Source organism: Notolepis coatsorum (assembly GCF_963971535.1).
Source record: "Notolepis coatsorum genome assembly, chromosome: 13".
Classification (NCBI taxonomy): Eukaryota; Metazoa; Chordata; class Actinopteri; order Aulopiformes; family Paralepididae; genus Notolepis; species Notolepis coatsorum.
The window spans coordinates 72,722,920-72,735,166 of NC_140177.1; the positions used below are offsets into that span (position 1 = coordinate 72,722,920).

Genomic DNA, 12,247 nt, shown 5'->3' on the forward strand with positions numbered 1-12,247 from the left:
CAGTAAACCGCCATGTCTACAAGTGCCCTCTCCTGCTGCACAGAGAGAAGACGGCCACGTCCTCCACTTGGTGGTGCTCGTTCAGGTCTAATGTACAGTAAAGATAACAATTACAAAAACTATTCACACCCACACCTTTAATATTTATGAAATATACTGTAACAGACAACAATATCAATTTCACATACTGTAATTTCAATATACAGCTACTGTACAGTAAATTACACATATTGACTTACCGATTATCTCTCTTACTGTAAAAAATCGTCTAATGGATGTCACCGTTGACCTGTTCAGGTTTGGCTGCACCACCCTGCCAGCTTCAGCCAGTGCTAGACCTCGGTTTACTGTATTACGTGGTCAACAATTGTGGTTATAATTTCATTTGAGGCAGATGTTCTTCTGCCTCCTTGGCCACGACCCCGACCACGACCCTGTCTTTCGTTGGCAACCTCAGCTGCACCAACTTGCTCCATGTTGCTCCTTTCTTCAGGTTTATAAGCAGCCTTTTATGTAGTGGTGAAGATATTATCAATCGTATTGCAATGCTACTCACCTGGGCAAGGTTGTTGAAGGTAATGAGACATTAGTACAAACACCTGCTGAATTGATTTAGTGATCTGCCTGTGTATTAGGTGGCTGTATTCTGAGACATGATTTAGAGTTTGGCACTTTGTATTAACAGTTTTGCACTTTATATGTAAGCATAGCATTTAATATCTTAGAGTATGAATTTTGAAAGTCAGTTTGGCAATTTGCATTTAGAGTTTTGCACATTGAAACTCTGATGTGCAAAATGCATCAAAGCAGTCATAAAAAACTGTAATCCCTCTCCGTGTTTACAGCCTGACCCACAGGCTGTTTGTCCAGAAGCTAATTCTTAGAGACACTGCCGATCAGAGGGTTACCGTGTGTAGCACTACTTACAGTATGGAGTGGCCTATTATATATTGTATGGTACTGTTACAAAGGGTCAGATTAAACCGAATATATATATTTATTACTTGAGATATATTGTATAGTATTTGTATATCGTTTGATATCCCTTGTATATTCTTTGTACATATACACGGAATATCCCTTTACCTGGTACAGGACAGACCATAATATTCGTTCTCCTATTGGAAGCGATCCCCTAGGCGCCACAGCCATACCCCCCAATGTCTAGTTCAAAGTCACCGCTGAGACATGCCTGAACATGCCCGGTTCTGCGCAGGAATACGAGACAGAAATAAGGCTGGTACTAGATTGTTCACCTTACGTATAAATACGTTGCAGGTGGATACAGCAGTAGAGTTACCCAATAAGTTGAGGCCTCACACCACGATACAACGTGCTGTGAAGTGGGCCCGTTTTGCCCCGAAATAGAGCCTTGAGACCGCGTGCAAATTGATAGCTGAAGTGTCAGAGTTTAACGTTGGATCGTCGAGTTCGACCTATTCTATTATTTAAGTAATAGTCTATTATGTATAGTGTATCGTGCGGCTACCGTTCTACAGTGACCAGCATTACCAACGCTTCCTCGTACCGAGCTAGCGTGCTTATCCAGGCTGGGCGGCTTAACCTGGTGCCGTCATCCGAGGAGCCCTAGACGAGAACCGTGTGGATATGTACACTGGATAACCTACCCGACGACTACAGAGCCCTTTTCGGCTGGATTATATTTGCTTTGGTCCTGTAGCTGTTGGAGCGGAGAATCGTCTACACCCACTGTTGTGTGGGATTTACCCTGTGAGGAGCACCGTCGAGCCCGCCTCTAGTACTCTGAGGCTGGCTAGCTTTCCTCCATGCGGCACTGCATACCGGAGAATAGCTGTTGTTTGTCTACGGATCAAGGGATTATTGCACTGTCTCCTGTACCTGGAGTCTCCTTATTCCTCGTTGACCCAGACTTTCTGCTACCGACAAATCCTCTCCCCTGCTGGCTTACAACCGGAGGGACCCCTTTAGTATCTCCAGCTGATCTACTAGTGTACCATATATAATTCTTATGATACAGGTGGTATTAATTATCTCCTGCGTAATATGCTCATGGACTTACGCTCTTGACCTATTCATGCACATTCTTCGCCTTACAAGCGCAACTCTCAATCTTGACAAGTAATGTAAGATAATCTTCGTGCTGCTAATAAATATTCTTCTAAACCGTATTTCTTGTGAAGCCGTGTTATTGTGGGTGTGTTCATCACATATACCTGTGTACTGTATGGCCAGTAGTAATGTACATAACGCAGTAGTGGTTTAATGATACCATACTTATTCAATACAGTCAGGGAATTGTACCCCTCAGTTACAGGTACTGTACCTCCATTACAAAATAAAGTATCATGGTATTTCCAAAAAAAGTATCATGGTAATTCCTTATTTTTTTCCGGGTCAAACTACCATGGTATTTATTTTTTGTAAGGTCTGGCTGTAACTGTAGAGTTATCCGAAAATGTTTTTTCTTCTTTTTCAAAGATGTAAAATGGTAATTTTTCACTTGCAGATCAATATGACTGAAGTGAGATCAAGGTGTGTGTGTGTGTGTGTGTGTGTGTGTGTGTGTGTGTGTGTGTGTGTGTGTGTGTGTGTGTGTGTGTGTGTGTGTGTGTGTGTGTGTGTGTGTGTGTGTGTGTGTGTGTGTGTGTGTGTGTGTGTGTGTGTGTGTTGAAATGCATTTGCATCATATAATTTAGACTTCACATCTGCCAGCAGTCAGGTGTATAAAGATGCTCTGCGGCGGCGTGTGCTTTGGGACATATCAGTGCCTTTCAGTGGCACTGCGAGCTTATCTGGAGGACGCGGTGGGCTTGATGAGAGCAGGAGCCACGTCAGCACGGCTGCTACATGAGCCTGCGCATGAATATTCAGTTTCACAAAGAGCCAAAAGGTTTCCCACCCGGTTTGACCTCTTCACTAATTTAAACCAATTGAATTCTCCCCAACAGTTCGTCATACTGTGACGTTCTCCCAGCTCGCCCCTGCTCTTTAGAAAATATGAACGTGGAATTTGCTGCAGTGCCGCCGCGCGCGACTTTTGAGCAAAGTGCTCATCAAACGAGCCCAGGCTTCTCTTTTGATGCCGAGGCGGAAGAGACGGATGAAAAGCACAGGGATCCTATCAAGGTCTAATTAAAATCCAGCTCATTTTCATAAACTTCATTTGCCACCCTTAACCCTCCATAGCTGATTCAATTTCAGCCAGGTTGTGCTTCTCTGAGACACAGACAGTAATTAGCCCTCTTTTACACTTCCTTTCATCCTGTCATCTCTCTCTCTCTCTCTCTCTCTCTCTCTCTCTCTCTCTCTCTCTCTCTCTCTCTCTCTCTCTCTCTCTCTCTCTCTCTCCTATTTTTCATTATCTGTCTTTCTCTCTCTTTCTCTCTCCCTCTGTCTTTATCTCTCCTATTTCTCATTATCTCTCTCCTCTCTCTCTTTCTCTCTCCCCCCTCTCTCCTACATCCCTCTCTCTTCCATCTCTCTCTTTCTCCTCTCTCTATCTATATTTCTCCCTCCCCCTCCCTCAGGAAGAGGGCTTACACTAAGGAGGCAGTGTACAGCGACAAGCTGCAACACTACAGCACAGGACGAGGTGAGTCTTATCACGTAACAAACCCCTCTACCTGGCAGGTGGTGATCCATCCCCGCTGTGCCAGAGCACGATGGTCTAGCGGCCTAACGGTGGTTCTCAACCTGGGGGCCGTGACCTCCCAGGATGGTCGCATGATGATTCTGGGGGCAGTTGGAAAAACATGTACAAATGCAACCATCATATTTATATTCATTGGAATATATGTTTTTTCCCTGTGGAGTAATGAATATTTGAAGTCTAAAGCCCTCCTCCAATTATTAGTCATCATTAGAGATAAGTATTTGTGTCTATGCTTGACTTACAGTTGTGTGGGGTCTTGAATAGACTTTTAGGGAAAATGTTTGAGAACCACTGGTCTATAGTAGGACTGTCCTAATCCTCAGTCGACTAATAACCATAACACTAACTGAATAGTCGGTTGAATCAACAAATCTCTAACAAATCTGTCTGTCTGTTTTTTTTTTTTTTTTTTTTTTTAAATCTTTTCCCCCCTTCTTTTTCCGATTTTTCTCCCATCCCACTGTTAGTCGTTATGCCAATACCCAACCCCCTTCCTTGTTGTTGCGCATCACCCCCCCTACTGTTGGTCCGAGAGGCCGGAGACTGTCTCATGCTTTCCTCCAACGCATGTGCAGCCAGCCGGCAGCCAGCCTGGCCGCGCAGATTCTCACCGGGAGAGTGTAACGTGTGGAAGGTCGCACTACCTCTCTCCAGATCCTACCCTCGCTGAGCAGGCTCCCCGACCGAACTGTAGGGGTCGCTGTCCACAACGCCCAGGACCCACCCACGGCTCCCCTCCCCCTAACTCAGCCAAACGAGTTAGTATAGCGATCAGCCCGAGCCAAGGCAATGCTGACTCTCCGGGAGTCGAGACCGCAGCCTCTTGCATTGGTGACGAGCACAATCTCCGCTACGTCACCTGACCGCCCAACAAATCTGTCTGTTGACGCTTACCCTTATTAAATTAATGCAATCAGACAGAAAGACCTCTTTAAATCTAGTTATATGTAGAGAGAGAAAATAATAATGCAAGACTAAGTGATAAACAGCCCTATGGAATATTGCTAAAAGTAATCTAAAACATAGAAAAAAATATGGTACATTTTTATAACTGAATAAACAAACACTGTCCTCTGAGGCAAATTGGGTCCCTGGACTTCTCTTTGAAGCTCGAGCGCTACTGTGTCACAGTCACTGCAGGCAGAGTTAGTTTTACAAACAGATCCCACACAAGACTGGTGACGGAGGGAAACCGGGCAGTCGCAGCACCGACACTCTGGAACAAGTTCCCACTCAACTTAAAATCTGCAAGCACTCTACGGACTTTTAAGGCCATGCTCAAAACCCACCTTTTCGCCATAAAAAATCCATGGGCTAGTTTTTGTATTGTATTGTATGACTGGTGTATTAATGACTGGTGTCTGTCCGTTTTTCTATCTGCTATGTTGGCCTGCATGTATTTTTTGTTTGTTTTCGTATTGTTCCTGTCTTTCTGTTTTTCTTTCTTTCCCGGGCTGCGCCCCGGGCCGATGTAACTATTGGTTGAGGGGCACAATATAAATAAATGTATCACCATCATATCATATCATTCAAAGAAGTGTCTTCTGGACTTACCTTTGGTTCACAGTGCCTCAAAATAATTATTTTTTAATTTATGATTGACATGAGTAAATACATTTTGTAAATTAATTACAGGCTCTGGAATTATAAAGTTATCTTATATACGTTATCTTATATAAGTTATCTTCCCAATCCACATAGTGCACATTTAACTCATCCAGCGCCAGTCACGAGAAAAGTCGGGTTAACTCGCCAACCGTTCAGTGCCAATCACGAGAAAACTCTGGTTTTAATTGCTATTTCTTTTATTAGCTATATCCATACATTTTTCATCCATCCAGCCTGATGTTATCATTGGGAATGGGTCTGAGCTCGCAAAAGGGCAAATACTGCCGCCTACGCCTTCCAGACGGTATTGCACTCTATTAGAAATGGTGTAGTTTATTTTCTGGGCGGATCTGAGCCGTGCGGGCGGGGTTTAAATACTCCGGCAGGACTAGCGTTTACAACGTTACATCTGCAATGCTAAAATCTTGCCTTGATCTGATATTTCTTTCTACCGCAATCGAAGCTGTCTGTGTGTGTGTGTGGCTGTTTACCGTTGAGTGCAGGGGGTGGCGGGGGGAGCGCCGCGCTACGAGGGCCGTTTCATGTATGCACAAGGAAGGATACAAATTATAATCTAGCGTTGATTTCAGGAAGATTCGATAATGTGAAAAATGACAACGTGTTTAGTGTATTCCACTAAAACGCTATTATCGCGTCTTTTCCTGCGATTACTAAGAATCGCCAAAACTATACTCATATTAAAAACGGTATAAAACGGAAATGTACGGATGAAAAAACAATCTGTTTTGTGCATGTTGACTGGAAACAACTCACTGACAATCGACGGGTGTATTAGACCCATAGCTATAATATAAGATATATTTTAAGCACTCACAAATCTTGCAGTCTCCCCATTGATTAAAGCGATGGCGTTTTAGCGTCCCCTGGCTCATTAAGCGATGGCGCTGAATGAGTTAAGGGCTACTTCTGCATTGACATTTTTTTTTTATTGAGAATAGTAGCTACTTCCAGTTCCTCTTAATTCAGCTCCTCTTCTGCTTTCATGTCGATGTAGCATTCGGTCATATTTAGCATGACCACAAACTGGGTGTTGGCTAAAGAGGAGAGCAATATTCTGTCTGGTGGGATAACTGTTGGTGTAAACATACATTTCCCTTCGTGTTTCCACAGACATTGATTGACAGTCATCTCTCAGGGCCTGGACTTAGCCATGATTGAGCTGTGGTCTTAATACGCTCTGGTCACTGACTGACAGAGGGGAAATAGCCAAGAGGGACACACACATACACATGATACACACACACACACACACACACGCATGCACACACGCACGCACACACACACACACAAACACACACAGACACACATATACACACAAAACCAAAGAGTGTGTAAGTGTGTATGAGTTCTGTGCCGCAAAGAAATGCCCTCTGTACTGCCTACCTAGCAGTCTGAGAAGGGGTTCACTCGAGGGGATAGAGTTTTGTCGAGCCTGACACAGCAAAGCATTTCAACACAGCTACTTTTTGTCACGGCTACAGTGGCAGCCACAAGCTCATTAAAAGCCCCACGGGCGTCGAGACAAAATGGCCCCAACTTTTCCCCCGTGGCAGCCCTCAGAAGAGGCAGTTCTGTCACAGGCTATCTTTGAGAAAACCAAATGCAATTAACATAAGTGGGAATAATAAACAAAGGGAGAAGATAACATCCCCGATCATCAAATCGAGCAACGCGGAGGAGGTGGTTGAAAGAAAAGATAACGGCTGCTATTCAGAGGCTTGTTTCTTCAACCCTCGACCACCACCACTCATAATGCCACACAATACACTTTGTCTCTTCTTTTCTCTCAGGATTTGACTGACAGTTGTGTTGTGTAATTATGGTATTCAGGGCAACAATATAGCAGGGCCACTTTGCCAGTTGTTTTGGGTGAAACACAGAAGAAGAAGAATACATTCGGCTGGCTAGTGGTCCAGCTGTTGCCACACACTTATCTTTAAGCTTCGGCTGACCCTACACTGATAGTGAGCAGAGGAGAGGAGAATATGGTTGGCAGGAGGTCTGTGGAGGTATGCCTACAGCAGAGGAGGGATGTGGAGGTTGATCAGGAAAGGAGATGGATGAGGGAAGGGGGAGACTTACAGACTGTGATATTTCAACATACACCATTCCCATCCAAACATTGACTGTTGCTTCACTGGAGAAATTAGCCTCCTCAGAATACATTTGCACTCTTAGTACTGCCTTGATTATCACCAGCACCCATTGGCACGTACTGTAGGCATTATGCACACACACCCCCATGCCTCTGTGGGTATTGCCAACGTATCCCGATAATGCATCCATTCCCTTCCACTCCCCTCCACACTCTACACACATCTACAACACACTCCATCAGCACCTGTTGTCATTATCGATTGACATCCAGTCACTCACATCCATATGCCCTCTTACACACACATCTACCATTGACCATGTTCACATGGTGGCCATTTTGCTGATATGTCATTCCTTTCACCCTCTAGGTGGGGCTTTTCACCCTCACAACCTGAGCGTGGCATAAAAACAAAAATGGCCACCATGTGAATATGGTCAGTGCTCTGATTGATTGATTGATTGATTGAATGATTGAAAACTTTATTAACAGATTGCAGAATGGGTACAGTACAGTACAGCTCAATACATACAATTGTTAAGGGGATGCAGACCAGAGAAAGACTTTCGTCTTGTTTACATCAGGGTCCCCCATTTTCAATTCATCGTAAAATGAATTCAATTCATCTCTCCATGTGATTCCCACCATCCCACCCTCTAGCCACACGTGTCTCGGTACACTCTGACGCTCGTCCTCTAGCCACACGTGTCTCGGTACACTCTGACGCTCGTCCTCTAGCCACACGTGTCTCGGTACACTCTGACGCTCGTCCTCTATCCACACGTGTCTCGGTACACTCTGACGCTCGTCCTCTATCCACACGTGTCTCGGTACACTCTGACGCTCGTCCTCTATCCACACGTGTCTCGGTACACTCTGACGCTCGTCCTCTAGCCACACGTGTCTCGGTACACTCTGACGCTGGTCCTCTAGCCACACGTGTCTCGGTACACTCTGACGCTCGTCCTCTAGCCACACGTGTCTCGGTACACTCTGACGCTCGTCCTCTATCCACACGTGTCTCGGTACACTCTGACGCTCGTCCTCTAGCCACACGTGTCTCGGTACACTCTGACGCTCGTCCTCTATCCACACGTGTCTCGGTACACTCTGACGCTCGTCCTCTAGCCACACGTGTCTCGGTACACTCTGACGCTCGTCCTCTAGCCACACGTGTCTCGGTACACTCTGACGCTCGTCCTCTAGCCACACGTGTCTCGGTACACTCTGACGCTCGTCCTCTATCGACACGTGTCTCGGTACACTCTGACGCTCGTCCTCTAGCCACACGTGTCTCGGTACACTCTGACGCTCGTCCTCTAGCCACACGTGTCTCGGTACACTCTGACGCTCGTCCTCTAGCCACACGTGTCTCGGTACACTCTGACGCTTGTGTTGTTCCAGCTGCTGTTTCACACCTATCGAGCGCCCATGGTTACCAGATCTGGTTTTGGTCAGCTGCCAGATATGGTTATGCTATTTTTGGTCATCACTTGCATGCATTCATATTCTGGCACTGTCCCTGTGAACTCTACATACAGTAGAGAGAATACTGTATGGCAATGAACCGCAAATACTGTAAATTGGTTCAAGCTCAAGCAGAGCTGGCAATCAGCGGGCAGGTTTGTTTTATCATGGGGCAAAAATGTATTCGGGATTTCATCTTTTTATATGCTGAAGCCTTTTTCCTGATCAAACGTCCATGTACACGGAGAGGCATTGCACGCCTGATAAACCCATATTAACATTTTACTGTCTTTACCAATATGACTGCTAATCCCATATGATTTGTAGGTCGACGAGTGATTTCTACTCTCTATAATTTTACCACTAATAAGTCTCAGAGTGCTTCCGATGAATGATTTTCTCACATCAAACGTTGCTTAATTAGTTTGTGTTTATGAGCGAAGCTCATCTCATTATATCCGCAAAGCAGCAGAATAGATTAGAGTGTATATATTGGACCTTGAGATGGAAACATGTTTATATAGCGCTGTAGCATTTCCCAAGCTGGACTTTACTTCAGACAAAATGAACTCCGTGAGACTGATGGCTATGGTGCGGTATGCCAACCATTTATTGACAGTTTCACCATTTGACACCGTAAGAGCTGAAAGTGGAAACAGACAGGAGTAGCACCGGCTAGCATCTTAGCTAGTTCAGCTCAATACATAAAATATGAAGATTGCCAATATACCACAAATAACACAATCCATAAATGAACACATACCTCTTCGCCTTCCAGCTAGGTGCTAAACAAGGTAAAAAGGGGGGTTTCCTTCCCGAACAGTTATATTAATGAGAGTGAGATCCCCGTTATTTACATTAGTACTCTCCCGTGAACCATTTTTCTGAACCTGTACGTTAACCGGAAGTCGTTGTTACGCAAGGTAGCCACAGCGCGAGCGGGACCACCAGTATCTTCAAAAATAAAAGACAGCATTTCAAAATAAAGGACAGCAAAAAACAATTCCAGGAAAAATCAAGTCTAACGTTATAAACAGAGGAATTTGGTTCTTTACACTCCCATCAAATCATTGTTGTTTCAAATATTGTATGAAACCAGGCATAAGCAAACACAATGATTTCTCAATAAACCATAAGCAATACCAAAAGTTATGGTATTAAAGTTTTGTCAAACACTTCAAACAAATCAAATCAAATACATCCTTAAGAGATGCAAGGGTGCCTTACTTAGTAAACATCTAGTCACTTATCTAGTAATAAGACCAGCTTCTGAACTGGTCTTTCAAGAACTGACTGCTTAGTGAGACGTTCACCCTTCTTTCCCAGTTTCCTGTCACCTAGACATATTGTCACTCTCCTAACCAGACCATCTCTATCCACTATAGTTTTAGAAACTCTACCTAATCTCCATTCATTTCTCGGCAGATCATCATCTTTCATCATCACTATGTCACCTAGGTTTCTCTTTGGCGTGTGCCAGCGTTGCCTGATGGCGATGTTGTTTAGATACTCTTTACGCCAGCGGCCCCAAAACTGTTCAGCTAAGTACTGTACATGCCGCCACCTTTTTCTAGCATACATGTCTTCTCTAATGAACTTGCCGGGGGGGGGTAGAGCTAGGGTGGACTTCATGGTAAGTAGGTGGTTAGGGGTAAGTGGCTCAAGACTGTTGGGATCGTTGAGGTTGTCAACAGTGAGAGGGCGACTGTTAACTATTGCCATTGCTTCGTAGAAGAATACTCGGAGGGATGCATCATCCAATCTTCCAAAAGAGAGTGAGAGGGTCGAATTGAGGATACTTCTGACTGTCCTGATCGCATGAATATTAAAGGCAACCAACTTGTGTTCAGCTTTTGTTCAGCGTTTCTCTGATTGGCCACACGGCCAATCAATCAATCCACTAGCACACGCCCTTGCGGCGCGGCAGAAGCGCTGGTCGAACCAGCGGTGTTCTGTTGTGTGACTGTACTACAGCGGTGTTCTGTTGTGTGACTGTACTAAACTCTTCCACCACATGACCGACATTTGACATACAGTACACCTCCTATCTATGTTGGGATTATGTTTGGTCATGACAAAACAATAAAAATCGCTACTGTTAGTAATGCTGCTGCCACCACCCACTTCAATGACAGAGCTCTCATATTTGCGAATGCATAAACTATATCTTAAATTATGGCGATGTGTCTAATATGGCTATTGCGAAGTCATTGATAAGCGACAGCCATATTAGACACATAGCCATAATTTAAGATATAGTTTATGCATTCGCAAAATATGAGAGCGCGCCGCTGTCATTGAAGGGCTTCCTACAACAGAGCACCGCCGCTGCTGCTGCTGAAGCTGTATCAAGCCGGCGGCGGCGCACGAAAGCCGGGGATAAACCACCGCGTCGCCCCGCTGGCGCTTCAGGCTCAGCAGCCTCCACGGGCGAAATAACATATAACGTTACAGTTCCACACTTATGTACAGTGAGTGTCTAATATGGCTGTCGCGAAGTCACGCCTCTCCCTCTGACAATATCATAATGATGTGTTTTCTATATTATATCCACAATCATTCATCTAAAAAATTGTATGGGCTTTGATTAAACATGTAACCTACACCTACTGTAACTTACTGTACCTCTGCTTCCTACAGCACAGCAGGTAATGGCGTTAATCAATGGAACGCGAAACATAATAACGTTACGCTTTCTAGTTCAGCGCATTTCATAACTGTATGGGCTTTGTTTATACACGAGTGAATCTGGTAGTTGGTTGTTAAAAACGCGAAACATAATAACGTTACGCTTTCTAGTTCAGCGCATTTCATAGCGCTCCACTGCTACCGCAGCCCAACACAAGTGCGTTGGAACAGCAGCCACAAGTTGGTTGCCCTCGCTGCCGCTCGCTTGCGCTCCTTGGATTTCATTTGGGACGTGAGACGACTGCGCTTGCCTGCGCGTGGGGGCGCGGCCAATCAGAGAAAAGCCGAACACAAGTTGGTTGCCTTTAATATTCACGCGTCCTGATCTGACGCTCCCACACTCCGCCAACATGGCTTGAATCTGGAGCATTCATGATGAAGTCGCACTGATTCTCAGAGAGAAAGGTAGCCAGTTTGTCACTATCGACTTCTTTAAGAGCTTCCTTCAGTTCGTTTTTGGCTCAGAGGAAGTTGCTTCCTTGATCAGATTTGATCTGACGCACTGCACCACGTATGGCAATGAAGCAGCGCATTCCATTTATGAATGAGTCGGTTGACATGTCCTCCAGCATTTCAATATGGATGGCTCTGGAGGAGAAGCAGGTGAAGAGAGAGCCATATCTTTTGCGTTTGGTATAGAAGGGTCCAAAGCAGTCCATTCCACAGTATGTAAATGGCGGAGATGGCTCCACACGCTCTGGAGGGAGATCTGCCATCTTTTGTTCTTCTGTGTG

General features: G+C 44.9%; 1 protein-coding gene across 2 annotated transcripts in view; it reads left to right on the plus strand.

Annotated features, from left to right (window-relative positions):
* Positions 1-12,247, plus strand: part of LOC311239605 (ephrin type-B receptor 1) — a 99,414-nt gene that overhangs the window by 21,634 nt on the left and 65,533 nt on the right. For both annotated transcript variants that reach the window (XM_084327975.1, XM_084327976.1), the window contains exon 4: positions 3,510-3,574. In XM_084327975.1, coding sequence (XP_084184101.1) covers positions 3,510-3,574 — 65 coding nt within the window. The remainder of the gene's footprint in view (positions 1-3,509; positions 3,575-12,247) is intronic.